This window comes from Trichechus manatus, unplaced genomic scaffold (genome assembly GCF_000243295.1).
Source record: "Trichechus manatus latirostris isolate Lorelei unplaced genomic scaffold, TriManLat1.0 scaffold00011, whole genome shotgun sequence".
Classification (NCBI taxonomy): Eukaryota; Metazoa; Chordata; class Mammalia; order Sirenia; family Trichechidae; genus Trichechus; species Trichechus manatus.
In genome coordinates, this window is record NW_004443947.1 from 6,550,807 (window position 1) to 6,570,905 (window position 20,099).

Here is a 20,099-nt window from a genome sequence, read left to right on the forward strand (position 1 = left end):
GCTAGATGTTCCCCGAGACCATGGTCCCCAGAGCCCTCCGCCCAGCAATTCAGTCCCTCAGGGAGTTTGGATGTGTCTATGGGGCTTCCATGACCTTTTCAAGGCAGACATTCTTTACTAGTTAAGTTAAATTACTGTTTGGTTTTAAGAAGATTTCAGGGGATATTTTTGGTTTAAGGTTCCAAGATTATCTCAGCGGAATAGTTTTGGAGACCATAGGGTTTTCAGTGGCTGATTTTTCAGAAGCAGATCACCAGGTCTCTCTTTTGAGGTTTCTCTGGGTGGACTTGAATCTCCAACTTTTTGGCTAGGAGCTGAGCATGTGAACAGTTTGCAACACCCAGGGAATCCCTAGGAGGTAGATACTATTCTTATACCTATTTTACAGCCAAGGAAACTGAGGCACAGAGATGCTGAATCAATTGTACAACGTCACAGCAAGTGGCCGAGCTGGGGTTCAAAACTTCAGAATTTGTGCTCTTAACTACCCTACTACTTCCCAGGCATGAAACACCTGACTAATTGAAGTACTAACTTTGTTCTGAAGTTTTCTGAACTCCATTTGAGACTTAGCAAATAAATTTTATGTTTTGCTCAACATTTTCTGGCCTAGGAATTGCTTTCTGGTGACATGAAAGAATTAAAGTATGGATGATGGAAAACAAGAGACTTCGTAGAAGGTTTACAGGGAAACTTCAAACCTATTGCATCTACTTTATGTAGTGCATAAGACACAATACCACACACTCCCCATAAGCCGAGCACCAGCAGGAGCACCACAGCCCCGTGAGGGAGGTACCGCTTCACTGATGTACCGATGAGGTCCAGACAGGGAAATAACCTGTCTGAGGTCACAGAGTGAGTGCGTGGCAAAGTCAAGGAACCAAGTGTGTACATTGCCAAGGTTCTCACCTTTTCTCTCATGTCACATTTAACAGACGCTTAGATGACCACGGAGTCCCTGGGTGGTACAAAAGGTTAACATGCTCAGCTGCTAACCCAAAGGTTGGAGGTTTGAGTCCACCCAGGAGGAGAAGAAAGGCCTGGCAATCTATTTCTAAAAAATCACCATTGAAAACCTTATGAAGCACAGTTCTACTCTGACAAACACGGGGTTGCCATGAGTCAGTCAACTGGACAGCAACTGGTGTTTTGGAGTCCCTGGCTGGTGCAAACAGTTAACGTGCATGGCTGCTAACAGAAAGGTTGGAGGTTTGAGTCTACCCAGAAGCACCTAGGAAGAAAGTCCTGGTGATCTTGCATAGGAAAAATCAGCGATTAAAAACCCCATGGTGCACAGTTCTACTCTGATACACATGGGGTCATCATGAGTTGGAACTGACTCGATGGTAACTGTTTAAATGACCACAAGACCTAGAAGAAGCCAATAATTAGGCAGGCCAGAGGGTCCATGAGGCCACTAGCAGCCCTGGAGGCACCAGGCATCTCCGGATGCACGGCTAGTCACTGATATACAACTGCTGAGGACTCCGAGAGACGAGCGCCTCCATGGGCCCACTGGTGCCAAATAGTGGGAGGTGAGGAGAGACCATGAAGGTGAGAGGGAAGTGTGAATTGAGCTGGCATTTATTTTTAAAACGATATTTCCATGAGATGAGCTAAGCAGAGGCCTGTGAGGCCCAAGACGGACAGTGCAGGTCTGTATGGAGGAGTTTTAAGTGGAGCAGCTGGTGTTCCAGTAATAACAGCCCGAGAAACCAGAGCAGCCCCCCAGGGAGTGAAGCGGCTGGGGGGCGCTGGGGGGATTATTAGTAAGTGTTTCAAGCGGGCAAGGCCTCTCCCTGCCAGCCTCAGAGCATGACGCAGGGGCACTTTTCAGAAACGATGACGGCAGGGTAGCTGGTTTTATTTTGGTAGAGTGGATCAGATGATGGGAGATTTATACCGCAGAATGCTTTTAGACCTTGCATCGGAGGGTAGGAAAATGTGACTTAAGTGCGGTGGAGCAAAAAATAAAAAATCTCCACACAGACACACACATACATCTGTATTCATCTACATACACTTTGGAACCCGAGAGCCTATGACTCACATACACCTGGCACCCAGTCTGAAGCCTCCTTTCATGGGGTTGGCCCACAGCAGAGGGAAACAACACACACATTGATGTACAGAGGAAAACACACACCCTGGGGGGAAACTGAGGCCTTCAGAACATGGAAGCTGCTAAGCCACTGGCCCAAAGTTGCAGAGTGAGCTTCTGTCAGTCTTAAGGCTGAGGAGGGGTCCTGTGGTGAGCTCCTGTGTGTTAAGCATCTAGTGATGTTCCCCTACTTGCCCCCATTATCGTGCATCTACTGAAGGGGCTGGATACTGGTCAACTGAGGTGCAGGGAGGGGAAATTCTAGAACATTCCAGGGGGTCCTTCAAAAGCTGAGAGAGATGCTGCCATGGCTCTCCTGTTTTCATTATTTTATTTTTAACCTGTGAGGGCTTCCATGACATGCTCACAGTGGAGGGTTGTGACTGATGTGAGGGAAGGTGGAGGCGGGGGGTTGGTGAGTGGAGAGGGTTACGGGGCCTCTTGGGCTGTGGAGCTCCCTGGATGTTGACATACGGGGCTCCCATATGGATTTTTACTATACACTGCTCATCCAGAGAAACCGTCCATCATGGCGTCCCTCATCGTGAGGTGCCATGGTTTCTGTGTCTGAAACATGGGAAAATGTAGCCACAAGGCTTCTTCAGATGGCATTTTTATCTTTGGATTCTGAACCTACATAGGTGGTGGGGAGATAAGAGGCTTCGTCACATTTATGATGACTTAGCTGAATTAAACAATCAGACTTTATAAGGCTGAGAGAAATGCCGAATGGGTCTCAAGGACAGACTAGAGAAAGGAAATGAAAATAAAGAACTCCCACAGCCTGTTGCTCTCCACAGGAGTCCCTGGGTGGGCAAACGGTAATGCATTTGGCTGCCAACCAAAAAGATGGAAGTTTGAGTCTACCCAGAGGCACCTCAGAAGAAAGGCCTGGCAATTTACTTCTGAAAAATCAGCCACTGAAAACTCTTATCAATCACAGTTTTTACTCTGACACACATGGACACATGGGGTCACCATGAGTCAAAATCGGTTTGATAGCAACTGGTTCTTGGTTGCTCTCCACACAGAAGAGTTAGGAAGCTGGGCCTCTGTGGGGGTGCAGAGGGCAAGGAAGGGAGGCGTGTCCTTTCTTGCTGTACATGGTCAAGGTGGACTCCAGCACAGGGAGTGGGCAAGGTGAGGGCTGTCGAGTCCACTGGGGCCTTTTTTGCTGGGGCAGCAGAAAGAGCTCAATGTTTGGAGGTTGGCAGGCAGGGTAGGCCTGAGCCTGAATCGTGGCTGTCACTTACTAACTCTGGCCTTGGGAGAGCTTCCTAACCTTTCTGGGCCTTAGTTTCCTCATCTATAAAATGGGAAAACCACTCCTACCTTGTCGGATTACTTTCTGCCCCATTGATTACTGTATTTAGCAGTTAGAAGGTGCTTAGTAAATGATACCTTGGGCTCATTTTCTGGCTGACCTGAAGGTTCCAACCTTGTTGCTAAGATCTGGAATTTTCTTCATCTCTCTGGGACCCACCCTAGCCAGAAAAGTAGCTAAAATATCACTTATTCTCCAGAGCAGCCCTTTGGGTCTCGAGTTCCATTCTTCACTTGCCATACTATGCAGAGCACAAGTGAATTCATGGAAAGACCTAAGTGCTACACAGCAAGCCCAGGCACCATAGCGGCAGGCAGGCAGGCAGGCAGGCAGATTCTTTGCAGTTGCACAGCACCAAAGTGCTCCAAGGGCCCCCTAAAGCCATCCAGCAACCATTCTACAGACAGGGTAGCGGAAGCCTAGACAGGACATTGCTTTAGGTGAGCAACAAGAAGTGTCTATGATGAAAAACATCCCTCTAGGGTAAAGTACCTCTGGCTAGAGGTTGTTTGTACTCTTTGGCCAGCTGGGGAGCTCCTGGTATCTCCCCAAGGCCCTATCTCAACCCTATTGCTTAAATTCTCTTTTTCCTGAATGTCCAGGGTAGTGATTGCAGAAGAAACTGATACACAGCAGGTGCTAAATACTTGTTTGTTGAATAAAGTAAAAAAGTGAGTGAATGAGTGAGAAAGAATGAATGAGACTGAATGAATGTATGGCTTGATCAGGAAAGGAGCACAATTCTACATCCAAGGCGGAGTGCAAAGGTGACTCACAGGGTGTCATCCAGGAGCTGGGGGAAGGCAGTGCCGATGAAAACGGTGGGCGTGGAGGAGGAGACTCAGGATGAGGCAGGCAGGAGGCATACCTTCCCCTCTTGATCTTGGGCACCTTGGGGACCTTGAGTCTGGGAAGTCTAGCCCTAGGCTGGGAGGCACCAGGTGTTATGGAGAGAGTGTGGGCTTTGGAGTCTGACAGAACTTGGTTTGGACCCTTCCCATATTAGGAGCTAGTTGCATCACCTTAGCTCCATGTGCCTCAGTTTCCTTACCTTTAAAAATAGGAAGACTAATAACCACCCATCAAGGCTGTTGTAGGGACTGAATGAAAGTGTCCATGTCACACATACACCCTCCAATGCCTGTTTCCTTGGTCCCTCACCACTGCCATGCTCTGGTGTCTCCCAAACAGGCCCCAAGACGGGGATAACTGGACAGAGGAGGGGCAGCCACCTCCCAGAGGGGGATGAGGGAGCAGGGCCGCTGAGCCAGGAAGGTCCACCACAGCTGCACAGGCAACCTACTCTGGTCAGCAGCCACAGCTGCAGAAATAAAAACAGGGATAATTCGATATCCAGGCCCCAGTGAGTCTGAAAGAAGCACATTAATTTGCTTTCATCAGAAGGCATCAATAATGCCCCTTTGTTCTTAAGCACTGACTTCCTCCCTGAGGTTCTAACAACTTGTCAACCTTCTACTGTGGCTGAAATGAGGTCAGTTTGTCTACTTTTAAAAAAGGTGTGTGTGTGTTTCCCTTTGCATTTTAATTACTTGTCTTAATTCCTTATGATATGGAAAGGACATGTTCCAGCCTCACAGGCTGGAGAGCTGAATTCCTCATATTCTGTTTTTCCACCAGCACTTAACACCTTTCGAATCCATCCCTGCACCCCATTTACTTTTCCATAGTATGCAATGAAGAAGTACAACACCCACACCCATGGGGAGGGAAGAACACGGGCTCTGGACTACACAGTCTGGGGAACGCATCCCAACTCTGTGACCCTGGTCGGGAAGCCAGTTTACCTCAGTTTCTCTCATCTGTAAAATGGCGCCCACTGTGGAGACTGAGATGAGCACTCTGACTGCCTACTGTGACCTAAGTGTCCAGTAACTGTTAATTCCCTTTCCTCGTCCAGTCAGTACTGCTTTAAAAGCTTGTGGAAAAGGCGCAGTACGAGGAAATAAATAATGAATCTGAGTCCCATTGGATGCCCTCGGCAGACAGACTGGAGCCAGGGATGAGAACATCAGGGCGCTGGCGGTGCCTCTGTGGGGGGGCAGAGGCGGGGCTGTCTCAGAAGGGAAGCTGACAACTGGGCCCTGGGAAGGTCTGTCTGGTGGTGGTGGTGGGGGGTGGTGGTGTGGTGGTCTTCACCCAGGGGTGTCCTGTCTGTCAGAACCTCCACCTCCTAGCCCAGGGGACTAGGCGAGCAGAATCCTCTCCCTGCCATTTTTACAGTGGCTACAAGCTGCAAAATACCCACCCTCCCCACCTGAAAAAAACCCCCACCTTGATCAAGAACCTACTAAGTGCCAGTTTCAAAAACCCTGCCTTTTCGGTGACATGTTGTGGGGTTGTTAACCAATGTCATAAAACAATATGTGTACTACTGTTTCATGAGAAACTACTTGTTCTGTAAGCCTTCACCTGAAGTACAATTAAAAAAAAAAAAAAAAAAAACCCTGCTTTTTCTGCTGAAGTCCCTGGATGGTGCAACAGTTAACACACTTGGCTGCTAACCGAAAGATTGGTGGTTTGAGTCTATGCAGAGGTGCCTCAGAAGAAAGGCCTGGTGAAAAATCAGCCATTGAAAACTCAATGGAGCACAGTTCTACTCTGACACACATGGGGTCGTCATGAGTCAGAACTGACTCAATTTCAACTAGTTGGTTTTTTTCTGTTAGGCCACCCTGCCTCACTCCCAACCTGAAGATTCCCCTCAGTCCCTGTTTTCATGTATAGATGCCTTCTTCATATTTTATTTTCTCAATTAAGTTTTACCTACCAAATATCCTGAAGTAAGGCCCCCCCATCAGCAAAATTTATAAAGAAAGAAGATGCGTGGCTATAAAAATAAGTATAGTTTGCCAAATGGAGCCTACTCTTGTCTTATATTCCTCAGAACCTGCCTTAGAAAAGCCAGCACCAAGAGTTTATATTCCAGCTGAGATATCTGTGTTTAGACTCAGTTGGATCAATTTGTCCCTGGTACACAACCTTCCGGAAGATCCAGTTCAGTTCCAATGCCCTGGAAGGATCTGAAGTGGAGGTTTTGCACATTTCCAGGCCTCAACAACTGAGCTACTAATTAAGGTTCTGCTCTGCTCCTTGGATAATAAATTATCTTAGGGGAGTGGACCAAGGTATACACTCCTCCATCTGTTTGTTCATTATTCGACACTTATTTATTATAAGCGGCTCTGTGCAAGGCTTGGAGATGAGAGATGACTAAACCCAGTCCTGCCTCCCTTGAGCTCAGAGTCCAGAGGAAGAGAGAGGTGCTGAGAGAAGCCTGAGCAGGGCACGTGGAGCAGAGGGGAGAACCAACGCTACCCAGAGAAGGCTCTGGAAGGGCTATACCACCACTCCAGCCGAATAATGTGGGAACTGCCCAACTTGGGCAGTGGTGGCTCAGGGGTAGAATTCTTGCCTTCCATGAAGGATACTGGGTTCGATTCCCAGCCAATGCACCTCATACGCAGCCACCAACTGTCTGTCAGTGGAGGCTTGCGTGGTGCTATAATGCTCAACAGGCTTCAGCGGAGCTTCCAGACTAAGAGACTAAGAAGAAAGGCGTGGCCACCTACTTCCAAAAATTAGCCCATGAAAATCCTACGGATCACCATGGTCTGATCCACAACTGATCATGGGGATGGTGCAGGACCAGGCAGCATTCCGTTCTGTTGTGCACGGGGCTGCCATGAGTCAGAAGCCGACTCGATGGCAGCTCACAACTTTTTCAACTCACAGACCCTCAGTGGGTGAAACCGTCTCAGTTTTAAGTTTGTCGATGTTTCTTAAACACCTCCTACCCTGGTCATTTGCTACCTTTTGTCTGTGGCAAATGCTTGCAGATGTCCAAACAGATGAGCAAAAGGTAATCTGATATGGGCAGGAAAACTTGCAAACCATTAGCCAACCAGCCTTGAACGCACAGTTTGCTTTTTTTTTTAAAACGGGTGTGTGTATGTGTGTGTGTGTGTGTGAGTGATTTAATAGTGCATGCTTGCTTCCCGTTATTTCTTCCTGATTCGATGGAATGGAAGTCTATATATCAAATGATCCTGGCATCTTAGCAAGGGCTCCACGACTTCTAGGGGATCTGTTTCTGGCACACCCTTGAGAAATAGAGGCTCCCAAGCTGGGGGTGGGATGTGGGCAGTAGAGGCAGGATTGGGGTCAAGCTTCAGCCTTGCCGTTTACTAGCTGTGTGATCTTAGATGGGTTACTTCACCTCTCTGAGTCTCACTTAATTCATATATAAAACAGGACTGACATTATTTATGTTGGAGGTTGCTAGGAGGGGCCAAGGAGATAACTGTAAAATTACCCAGCACATAGCAGTGCTTAATAAGAATAGCTATTATGGTCACTTACTCAAGCAGCTGTCACTTGTACATTCTGAGCATCTGTGTCCAAGCCAAACCCTATGCTGGATGCTGGGGACAACGAGGTGAAGCAGATTTGGGAGCTCATGCACAGGCAATCTAGAGTTTGGATGATCTCACTGGTAAGGAGAGTGGTGGGGGTGAGGGGGTAAGCGGTGGTTCAGGGGTAGAATTCTCACCTTCTATGCAGGAGACCCGGGTTCACTTGCTGGCCAGTGTACCTCATATGTAACAATCACCAATCTGTCAGCAGAGGTTTGCAAGCTACTCTGATGCTGAACGGGTTTCAGAGGAGCTTCTAGACTAAGATGGACTCGGAAGAAAGGCCTGGTGGTCTACTTCTGAAAACCAGCCAAGGGAAACGCTATGGATCACAATGGTACCAGGCAGCTTTTTGTTCTGTTGTGCACAGGGTTGCCATGAGTTGGGGGAAGTCCAAAGCAGCTAATGATAACAACAACAAAGGAAAGTGGGTAGGGGGTGGTAGAGAGGAAGGCCGGTGGGTGGGTCTTACTGCAGCAGCCCCCCGCATTCCCAGGCTGAGTCTTGACCAAGGGCCCTGGGCAACACGTGAGTTAACACCAGCTGCACAACTCTTTAAGAATGACAGAAGCATGAGAGCTCAAGGGAGCATGCCATTGCCATCTGGTAAGTTCTAGAGGTGGGTAAAAGCTGTCACAGGCATACTGCCCCAGTTTGGTGCTTTGTGACTTCTGGCCGTTCCCCCCAAATAAAATAAACCACACAAGGAAGGAGAGCTGACACCTCCAAAGCCATTCAGTCTGTCACCAAGGCCCACTTGAAGGCAATCTCAAAAAAGGAGTTTCGGCAAGTGGCAGGGCAGGGGACAAATGTATGTGCGGGAGGGGGCACTTGGAAGGGAATAACTTGCACATTGTTAAATATAATCTGTTTATTCCTTTAGTGATGGAATTTTCTAGTATAGCACAAAGCAGGTGCCCTGGGTGGCCAGAGAGAAGAACCTTGGGCAGCCTGGGGAAGGCTTCCTGGAGAAGGCACTACTCAGGCTGTGGATAAACAAGTCCTTTCTAGACAATAAGACCCTGGGGGACAACACAGAGTAAGCTAGGTACTTGAGACCTTGAAGTGCAGCTGGGAGGCCCCATCTGCCTCTCTCCACCAAGCCCCCGCCCACTCAGCTACATCCGCTCCTCATTCCAGGCCCACCGTCAGCTGCCTCCCCAGCCTCGCAGCCGCCACATGATGACATCCTGGCCTAAGCCCCCTCTTCAGTAGTTCCTCTGAGAAGCTATTTGCAGAGGCCTCCATTTGGGGGTCTGGGGCTTTACACACAAGTGTTTGATTTTAAAAAGAGAGGAAAAGAAGCCAAAGCAGGTGTCTCCACTGCCATCCCATCCCCATCCCACCCTCTGAGGGCTCCTGGGGGTCTTTGTGCTGTGTGTTTGTGTGTGCACGCATGTATGTGCATGAGCGTCATCCCCACATCTGCCGCCCTATGACAAGGGCCTTTGAAACTCCACAATGACGCCATCTACCAGGGCAGCCGGCTGTCTTACTCGGAACTGACCCCTTGGTTGCCGTGGCAACCAAGATGACAGTGTGGGGCCTTCTTCAGAGAAACCACCACACTGACCACGTAGAGGGAGTCTCTGAGCAGTACAGTTAACGTGCTCAGCTGCTAACTGAAAGGCTGGAGGTTCAAGTCCACCCAGAGGTGCCTTGGAAGAAAGGCCTAGTGATCTACTTCTAAAAATCAGCCACTGAAACCCTATGGAGTAGTGTTCTATTCTGACACACATGGGGTTACCATGAGTCGAAGCTGACTGGACGGCAACTGGTTTTAACCACATAGGGAAGGTTCCCTGCAGCATGGCCCACAGCCCTGGGTTTCATCAGCCCATGCTCCAGAGGAGGTGGGTAGGGCAGAGATGGAGGAAAGGCTGGTGGTCAAAGGGAGGAGGAGAAGGAAGAGGAGTCGTGAAGGTGTTTGCTGTCTGGGTGATGAAGGACAGGTCTTTCCCCTGTGACTTCTTGGAACCTTCAGCTCTTGGAAGGTCAACGGCTCACCTTGCCCTGACTGGGAGTCAATGCCCCATTGAAGGAGACCATGTGGCCTTTACCAGACATGCCGTGGTGAGCATCTCTGCACCTACTACTACCTTTGCTCGGAACCTCTTTCCCTCACTCATCACCTTCTAGGGAAGGGCTACTCGTCCTTCAAGACCCATCTCAGGGTTTCCTTCTTGGAACTTTCCAAATAGAGGGGAGCGTGTCCTCCTCTCAGGACTGTCGTTCTTGTCTTACTCATCCATCCTCCCCACCTCCCCGAGATGTGCACTCTTTGAGAACACGGACTATGTGTCTCAGCTATCCCTGGGACCCAGCATGTGATAAACTCTAGCAAATGTTAGATAAATAAAGTCACTTCATTTCTCAGCCACTTGGCAAGGGATTTCAACACCCAGAGCCTCAGCTGACTACAAGACAGGGGCAAATGGGAAGGGGGACATGGAAGAGCCTTCTCAACACTACAGTGTGCTGTGGGTGTGGGTATTTCTATGCCACTGTCAATGCCACAGGCCCCAGGGTCTCTGATGGGTAAGCCACCCCCACATGGAGGCAGGGAGGTACCTACTGAATCTTGTTGTTGTCGATAGCTGGTTGTTGAGTTGGCACCTGATTCGTGGTGACCCCATGCACAACAGAGTAAACTATTGTGATCCATAGGGTTTTCATTGGCTGATTTTCAGAAGCAGATTGCCAGGCCTTTCTTACTAGTCTGTCTCAGTCTGGAAGCTCCACTGAAACCTGCTCAGCATCATAACAATGCACAAGCCTCCACTGACAGATGGGTGGTGGCTGGGTATGAGGTGCACTGGTCAGGACAGAACCTGGTTCTCTCACACAGAAGATTTGAGAACTCTACCACTGAACCACCAATGGCTCACATACCTGTATCTTTGTTTCTGTCTTATTCTGGGTATGTAGTAGTGGAAGCACTGGCGTAAGAATCAGAACTGAGACCTACTTGGTGTGCTATTCTCAGGGGCCTTGGGTAAAATCACTTGTTCACAAATTTCCTGATGTTGGGGTCAAAGAGTCTGTGCATCTCCTACCAAAGTGGCTGTACTGATTTACCTGTGCACTGGTAGTACGTCTGGGTACCCCTGCCCCACTTCCCTCCCCTGTCTTTATATTGGCAGGTTTCTAGTTTCTGCCAGTCTGAGAAGATTGAACTGATGTCCTGTTGTTTTGAATCTCATTTCTCCAATTTCTAGTGACCTTGAGCATGTTTTCACTGCCAGTGAGGTCTCCTTCTCTGCCAAAGGTCATTCCTTAGCCCTGGACCATTTTTATTTTTTTTTTAATTGCTTAACTTTTCTTTATGGATCTGTACGAGCTCTTTATATATAAATTCTGGAGATGAGTCCTTTCTTACATGTGTGGCAAATATCTCTGTTCCCAATTGATGCCCAATATTTTAACTTTACGTTAAGTGTCCTTTGTCAAACTCAAGTTCTGAATTTTTACATAGTCAAATAGAACAGCAAAAGGTTGTTTGAGGCTCATATAAGCACTATACTTGTGACAACCTTTGTATCCACATTTTTTTTTATATTTGCAGAGAGATTCCCCTCTCACCATCTCCTTTGAGCCCCTCAAGGCCCTGTGAGATAGGAAGAGTAGGGATTATTATTCCTATTTCATAGATCAGAAACACAGACCCTGTCATGGACATCTGATCATTTTGCCTTCCAGGACCCTCTTCTCCTCCCTCTTCTGGTAACTCGCCCTTAACTTTTCTTTTGAGAAACCCCATCCCTCACAATCTTTGTCCTTATGGTCTGGGTTGGGTTGGCTCCAGACGGGGCGCATGACTTATGCCTGGCCACCTGGAGCACTCTATTCCCTGGCCACAAGGATAGCATGGGACCTGACCTGAGCTGGGCCAATGAGAGCGCTACCCAGGACTCAGGCTGGAATTATTAAGAAAGAAATGCTTTCTACCAGTGTATTCTGTTTGAGAATGAAGCCAGTACCAAAGAAAGCAGATCAAAAGAGAGAGAGACCTATTCTGGACAACATTCATACCTGGATCCAGCCATGCCTGAGGACTGTTGTATGCTGGAGTCAATTCCAACTCTTAGCAACCCTACAGGACAGAGTAGAACTGCCCCTTAGGGTTTCCTAGGCTGTAATCTTTATGGGAGCAGATTGCCAGGTCTTTTCTCTCATGGAGCCATTGGTGGGTTCAAGATGCTGACCTTTCACTTAGCAGCCGAGTACTTAATCATTGTGCCACCAGGGCTCCTTGCCTGAGGCCTACCTTCCCCTTAAGCCAGCTTGAGGTGGGGTTCTGTCTCTTCTGTACTGGAATCCTGACTAATACCAACCTATTCACAGCAGGAAATGAAAGAAGCAGCACTGTATCCCTGATCTTGAATCATTATTGAAAGTATTAAGAGGTATAAGGGCCTTTGAACGCTACATTCATTCATCTGTAGGCCGTTTCTCGTGGTCTTTAGTGTTACAGCTCCCTCTTGCTCGGTCTCCTGGTTCCAGGAGCTTCTGAGGGCAGGGATCCTAGGTTCAAAGGATGTGCTCCACTCTTGGCCCTTCTTCCGTGGTGGTGGTGAGATCCTCTTTCCCGCCTCTGGGACAGCTCATTTTAAGCCATTCAGGATGGCAAAGCTGACCAATCCGTTTGGTGGGCGACAATTACCTTATTTGCACAGTTCTGCCCAATCGCTTGGTTGGGAGTTACAAGACCATTATGAGAAAGGCCACATGAAAGCAATCCAAGATGTCGCACCGACCTATTCACTGCATGAAATGAAAGAACCTGACTGGATTCCTGATCTTGAATTATTACTGCCTTTCAACGCTACATTCATTCATCTGCAGGCCTCAGTTTTCCAAGTCTGTGAGGTGGCGAAAACCATCCTGACTCTTCCATCTCAGCTGATTCTGGCTTACCAAACATCTCCTAGGTCAATTAACTGAAGCTAGGCACGGTGATCTCCCTGTTCTGACCCCAAGGACATTTTGAATGGGAAGCCAGGAAATACTAGACTTGATAGAAATAACAGCACAAAAGAACACTGACATCACTGAAGCTACCCAGAGAAAACTGGACTCAGTAGAGACAATAGCAAAAAAGAAAGAACAGTAAGAGAAAGGAAAAAGAAAACAAAATAAAGAGAGGAGGCAGGAAAGAGGGGAAAAAAAAAAAAAACCTGACAGTATTGGCGACTATAATTGGAAATTAGATATGGAAAAAAAATCAGTTACATCTACACAGTAAAATTTACACAGAAAAGGATAAACCCTGCTAAGAATAATTTCTGTATAAAACAAACCTGGAGAAGAATCATAAACATCTAATTGAGCTACACAGAGACTTAAGGGATTAAATTGATTTTGTGGCATTCACTCTGGAAGTCATTTTTTTGATGTCAAGTCATCAATAGGGATGTGATTCTGATTATGTGTCTCAGCATCCTTGCGGCCGGAGCCCCAGGTATTCAGCCTGAGCCCCAGCCTAGCCGCTGCACGTGAAGCCCACCCTGCCCACTCACCGTGGTGATGAACCTGTACAGAGGCTGCCGTCGCTCCGTATACTTGACGGTGATGGGGCTGAGGTCGTATCGGAACCAGATGGCGGGGATGATGCGCCCCGTGTGGCTGTAGGCCACGTACTCCTGCAGGGGAGGAAGACAAAAGGGGGGCGTGAGAATAAGAGGTACAAACTGTCTCACGGTGGGGACAGTTGGATTCAGGAGGGTCCCCCAGAACCCTCGAGAATAGGCTTTATTCCCTCTCGCCGCCGCAGAGGGAGCGAACGCCACTCACCATCTCCATCCGCCAGGGTTCTAGGCGCGGCCCTCTGGCACCTGAACAGGCAACACCGGTGAGGCATTTTTTTATTTATTTATTGTACTTTAGATGAAGGTTTACAGAACAAATAGTTTCTCATTAAACAGTTGGTACACATATTGTTTTATAACAATGGTTAAAAACCCCACGACATATCAACACTCTCCCTTCTCAACCTTGGGTTCCCTATTACCAGCTTTCCTGTCCCCTCCTGCCTTCTAGTCCTTGTCTCTGGACGGTTGTGCTGCATTAGTCTCGTTTTGTTTTATGGGGCTGTCTAATCTTTGCCTGAAGAGTGAACCTCGGGAGGGACTTCATTACTGAGCTAAAAGGGTGTCCGGGGGCTATACTCTTGGGGTTTCTCTAGTCTCTGTCAGGCCAGTAAGTCTGGTCTTTTTTTGGGAGTTAGAATTTTGTTCTACATTTCTCTCCAGCTCTGTCTGGAACACTCTGTTGTGATCCCGGTCAGAGCAGTCAGTGGTGGTAGCCAGGCACCATCTAGTTGTACTGGACTCAGTCTGGTGGAGGCCATGGTAGTTATGGTCCATTAGTCCTTTGGACTAATCTTTTCCTTTTATCTTATTTTCTTCATTCGCCCTTGCTCCCAAAGGGGTGAGACCAGTGGAGTATTTTAGATGGCTGCTCACAGGCTTTTAAGACCCCGGACGCTACTCACCAAGGTAGAACGTACAACATCTTTATAAACTGTGTTATGCCAATTGAGGTAGATGTTCCCCGAGACCATGGTCCCCACAGCCCCCGGTGGGGCATTTTTGACCCTTTGCTGCTTGGAAACTGACCCTATGAGTTGTAAGCAGCCCCAGAATCAAAATGTGAGTCTGAGAGCAGAGACAGAAAGGAAAAAAAATGATTTTGGCTCAGTCTGAGTAAAGGCCTATTTCCTTCTTCTTTTCATACTCTTCAACTCCTGGGCCACCCAAAATTCATTCATTGGTTCGGCCTCTGTGCTGGCCCTGTGGCGGCTGCTGTGCACCCTCAGGTGAGTAACCCTGCCCCTCCCCCAGAGGGGGTCACTGTGTGGAGGAGACAAACTCAAGAATATCCCTAACGCAGGAACAGTATATGCGGTGATAGCGGTGATGGAGGGATGTAGAGAGCTGAGGGGGCCTGAACTAACGCCCAGCTCTCTTCACGGGTGGGTAGAAGACTTGCCAAGGGGGGGACATTCTGAGCTACATATGACGGGTAAGCAGGAGTCCTGCAGGGTGTGTGTGTGTGCATGCATGTGTGTGTGTATGCCAGATAGGTATAAAGGCCACCATCGGGAGTGCGCTTCTTAAAAAAAAACGAGAAAACCAGAACTAGAGAGCCAGGGGACACAGCCCTCCCACAACCGTTCCCGGGGACACACACAGCAGGAACTTAAGGGAAGCCAAGGGGCTGGATTTATAGTGTGCCTTGGGCCAGTCCCTCCCTCCCCTAGGGCTTTGGTGTCTCCATCTAAGTGCTTAGAGGTCTGGGATGATGACCCACAGAACCTCTCTGGTTTGGACACTTCAGAGTGCTGAAAACCTCTGGGTTGGTCTTATTGGTCTGCAACAACAGGGACCATGCTGAACCACTGGGGCAATGTCAGCCCCCAATGCTAGGGCCTGTGCTCAGAGTGATGACACCCAGACCTCACCGCCCCGCTGGACTGCCGCCAGCCTGATATACGCAGTGTTGCTCCCACGGCAATCTGGGGCTGGAGCCACAGAGAAAGCTGAGCAAGTTGTTCTGGCCGCTAGGCCCTTGCCAAAGCCTTGGGGAAGGAGCCCTGGGCAAAGAAAGATCAGTTTTCTCCAGGGAGAACTGATAGGACAGGGATGCTGTCTGGGTCATAGCCCAGAGCTGAGGGACAGAGACAAATAAGGAAAAATAGAAGCAGTAGGTACCAGAAGATTTGAAAACATTGCCACATTTGACTACAGTCTTATGAGGTGGGCACTTCCATTTCCAAACGAGTAAACTGAGGCACAGAGAGGTTATGTGACTTGTCCCATTAGATGCTGTCAGCCCTTGCAGCTCCATAAAACAGTGAATAAAAGAGAGGACTCCTCTGGCAGAGTTACACTGGAACATCAACCTAGGTGGATCAGAGCAGATGGACACCAAGTCACCAAGAGAGTGGTCCCCAGGCTGGCAGACTCAATGACCCCTCACTCGGAATGAGTGGGTGATACTGTGATCAAGAGTCCAGGCTCTGGAGCGCAAAAATAACCCGTTTCTAATCCCTACTAGGTCACTTTATATAGCTCTATAACCACCTCTCTGTGCCTCGGTGGCCAAATCTGTAAAATGGGGACAATAAGTGTCTCAACCTCAGAGCTGTCATGATAATTCAAAAAGATGACGGAGGCAGGGAGTTTAGCATATTGCCTAGCCCATAATAAGTACTCAGTAAGTGATAGCTCCTCCTCCTGCTGTTATTATTATTATACTTAATTGGGCTAAACAATGGATCACTTAAAGTCATGGAACAGAAGAAAAAGGAGAGTTCTGGTGGTGCAGTGGGCAGTGCCATCTGTCAGGGTCTAGGGGGGACACCTACCAATGGGCTTTGGACATTCATGTCACATTGGCAGTGTCTTCTCCGGGGAAGCCTGAGTCTGTCTTGGTTTGAAACCACTAACTACTGGGTCATCCCTTTCCATTGCTCTGACCATGCTCTGCTTTCCACGGAAGCCTGCCTGCTCCTCCATGATGTATGCTGGTTCCTGGGACATTTCTGTTAACAGCCAAGTTATCAACGGCCATCCTGGTGATTTTAGATAAAGTGCTTGCAACCGAGAGCTGAAGCACCTCTGGTACTAAGCAATCAGGCTGTGAGTGTGAAGGACCGGGCCCAGGTACAGGGCACGGAGATGCTTGTAACTCCTGGAACGTTTCAGGGAGGTCACCTGTCTGCTCTTCCTGAAACAGATCACACCTGTATCCTGATTAGATTTTCTTCCCTTGACTCTGAGACCACCTTGAGTGCAGGCACTGGGCCTTTCATCTTTACCCGGAGACACAGCCTGGCCAGAGATGCCACAGGAAAGGCCTCCTGAAGTGGACCAGAGGAAAGGGAGCCAGCCGCTTGTCAACCCTACTCTCCACCAGCAGAGGGCGCAATTGCACACGGCTGGGCCCACCCACAGCCCCACGCACCTTGTTGGCCACCGTGTACTGGTATGAGAACCGCTGCTTGCCACTCTTGTCCTCATACACCGTGGGCACGATCTTCAGGATGTAGTCGTGGGAAGCGAGGGCTGCGGGAAGGACATACAAGATGAAGGTGGGCTATGGGCAGCTCTTTCTATGTCATTTATTACCAGGGAAATCATTCCCCATGTTTTCACATGTTCTCACCCTGGGAACAGAAAGATTCCACCTCTCAGGATCTTCACTCCTGAACTGGTTATAATATTAACATTCTGGAAACAACACAAATGTCCATCAACCCATTAAAGAGTGGGTGCTGAGGGAAGACAACCTCCAAGAGGCATTGTTAAGGGCAAAGAACCCAATTACAGAACAGAGAGGGTGGATAATAATTTTCCACGTATTGGGGCAGGGGAAGACTCTTCCTACATATATATGTGTGAACATATATAAGAATTTTCTAGAAAGGTACCCAAGAAACTGTTTGCAGTGTTAGCCTCTAGAATTGTTTGATTTTTTTTTTTTACTTTTCAAACAAACTGGGTTTAAGTTTTAACCAGAAAGAGTCCACCTCTCAGAAAAAGTACATCTATGAAGAATTGATTAATTTCTCTCTGGATTTTCCATTCATGAAAGATAAATTCTCCCTCCACTGTAGTCCTGTCCTATTCTACTGTAACTCTCTCCTCCCCCCTCCCCCACTGGGTGAGGAGGATGCTGAGGGCAGGGACCATGCCTTACTCATCTCTGTGTCCCCAGAGCCCCTCACAGGGCCTGGTATGGAGTGGATGGTGGCAGATGCTTATTGAATGAATGGACGGATGGAAGGATGAGTGGACAGAGGCATGAAAGGAGAACAGATGAATCAGCTTCTGATAAGCATGAAGTCACCAGAGTTGAACACTAGGCTGACAGAATGCTGGCTCAAAGCTGCCAGTACCACCCAGGAAAGCTGTGAATTCTCTTGGGCCTTCTGGGATGCTAAGAGAAGCTCAAGGACCCTTCCATTACTGCTTTCTAGAATTTCAGTTTGGAGACTACGGAGTTAAAAGCAATACAGAAATTGAGGCCTGTGGGTTCTACTCTGAGTCTCATAGCCGAGTCATTCCAGGGTCCTTGGACTTATCTTCTGTGAGAGGGCAGGCAATAAATACAGAGAACGTTCATGGCCCCTGGCTCACTCCCTCCCTGCTCTTCCTGCCCATGCTGTACCTTAGGGTGGACAGGACTTTGTAAATGGTTTTGAGACCCGACTCTCTGAAAATGTGGGAAAAAACCTTGTAGCCAAGGTTAAGTCCATGAAGACCCCCAATAGTCCTCTGCTCAACCCGGCAGTGGTCCTCAGAGGCCAGGAGCACTAGAATATCTGGTATTTAACAGGCAGACTCCTGGGCTTCACCCCTGCAAGATTTCCCCCACTCAGTGGATCTGGGGTGCAGGTGCAGCTCACAACCCACATTTTAACCCAGGAGCCCAAAGTCCACACTTGAAACCTAGTGGCCCAAATGCCCAATGCCCTGGCTTAAAAACTCAAAGGAATGAAAGAGTAAATACCTTATGAAAAGCATTTTCCCCCACCTCTAATATTCTCACTAAAATGTGTATAAAATACAGGTGATTACAAAAAAAAAAAAAACAACACATTGATAAACCCACCCTCTATAGAAAACTGTGGTTAGCATTCTTGTGCATAAACTGCTGGACTTTGTATATGTTTATACATACATTTACGTTTTACTAACATAGGATCATTCTGTACTTTCTTCTAAGAACTGAACATGACGAACATCTTTTGGTCAAAGACAGAGGATGCAAGCTCCACAGAGACAGTGTTTTAGTCCCCTCCATATCCCCACACCCAGCAATTGCCTGGCACACAGTGAAAAAACAAACAAACAAAAAAACCAAACCCACTGCCGTTGAGTTGATTCCGACTCATGGTGACCCTAGGGGCTCAATAAATGTTTGCAGCCTGAATGCAAGCGAGCTTCAGACACATGGCAGTCAGTGGCTGCACACATTCCAGCGTGGGCACGGACAATGTACTCAACCAACCCAGGACTCTGACACCATCTCTTATTTTCATTCATGTCAGCAATGACTAAATGAACACGATTTTCCTAAATTTCTGCACTCTCTTATTTCCTTAGCTTACTCTCCTATCAGTAGACTCAGTGACTCAAAGGGAATGATCATTTTTAAGGCCTTTGATCAACTTTGATACAACTTGCCAATGCCTACTATTTACCCCCGTGTAGGTTCCTTGTTAACTGGCCTCTCCTAGCAGCTCCTGGCTCCAACCTGATCCAGGTAGGCTTGCAGACCCTTCACATTCCCTCTTTCCCTTCAAACATTTTATTATGGAAACTTACAAACATAATACAAAACAGAATTGTATAACAAACCCCACGTACCCACTGCCCCAGCTTCCACACTGATCAACACATGGCCTGTCTAGTTTCTCTCTACCTCACCACTCCTCCCCCTTTTATTTTGAAGCAAATCCCAGACATCTCATTGATTGATCCATAAAAATTTCAGTATGTCTCCCTAAAAGATAAGAACTCTTAAATGAAAAAAACATTGTCGTCATCATAGCTAAAAAAGAAAATAAACAATCATTCCTTAGCAGCTTCAAATATTGAGATGGGGTTCAAATTTCTACTTATAAGTGTCATGTATATCTGTATGTGCATATGTACATACATATATATATATACATGTTGTTGCTATTGTTAGTTGCTGTCGAGTTGATTCCGACTTGTGGTGACTCCATGCATGCAGAGTAGAACTGCACGCCATTGGGTTTTCAAGACTGTGACCTTTTGGAAGCAGATAGCCAGGCCTTACTTCTTCTTCTTCTTCTTTTTTCCACACACAGCAGTCATTGCTTTATTGTAATCATGAAATTCCACTGGGTAACCTTGTAAATCTTCCTTCCCTGTTGATTTGCTCTCTGGGAAGAACTCATAGGATATTTGACAATGGTTGTAGTTATTTTTGGTTGTCACAACTGGTAGGAGTGCTACTAGCATCAGGTGGGTAGAGGCCAAGCATGTTGCATCCTACAATACACCGGACAGCCCCCCTCAAAAAAGAGTTATACACTCAAAAATGTTAAATTTACTGAGGTTTACCTGAGGTAAACCTAACGATATCAATAACCACAGTAAATACAAATGTTCTAAAAATCTCAAAAGACAGAGATTATCAGATTGGATTTAAAAAGCAATAATCAATTAGGTTCTGTCTACAAGAAATGAGCTTTAAATATGAA

At 47.6% G+C, this 20,099-nt stretch overlaps 1 protein-coding gene across 1 annotated transcript in view; it reads right to left on the minus strand.

Annotated features, from left to right (window-relative positions):
- ERGIC1 (endoplasmic reticulum-golgi intermediate compartment 1) overlaps window positions 1–20,099 on the minus strand; it is a 48,231-nt gene that overhangs the window by 5,240 nt on the left and 22,892 nt on the right. Inside the window, 2 exon segments of the mRNA XM_012554121.2 lie at window positions 13,381–13,503; window positions 16,829–16,929. Coding sequence (XP_012409575.1) covers window positions 13,381–13,503; window positions 16,829–16,929 — 224 coding nt within the window.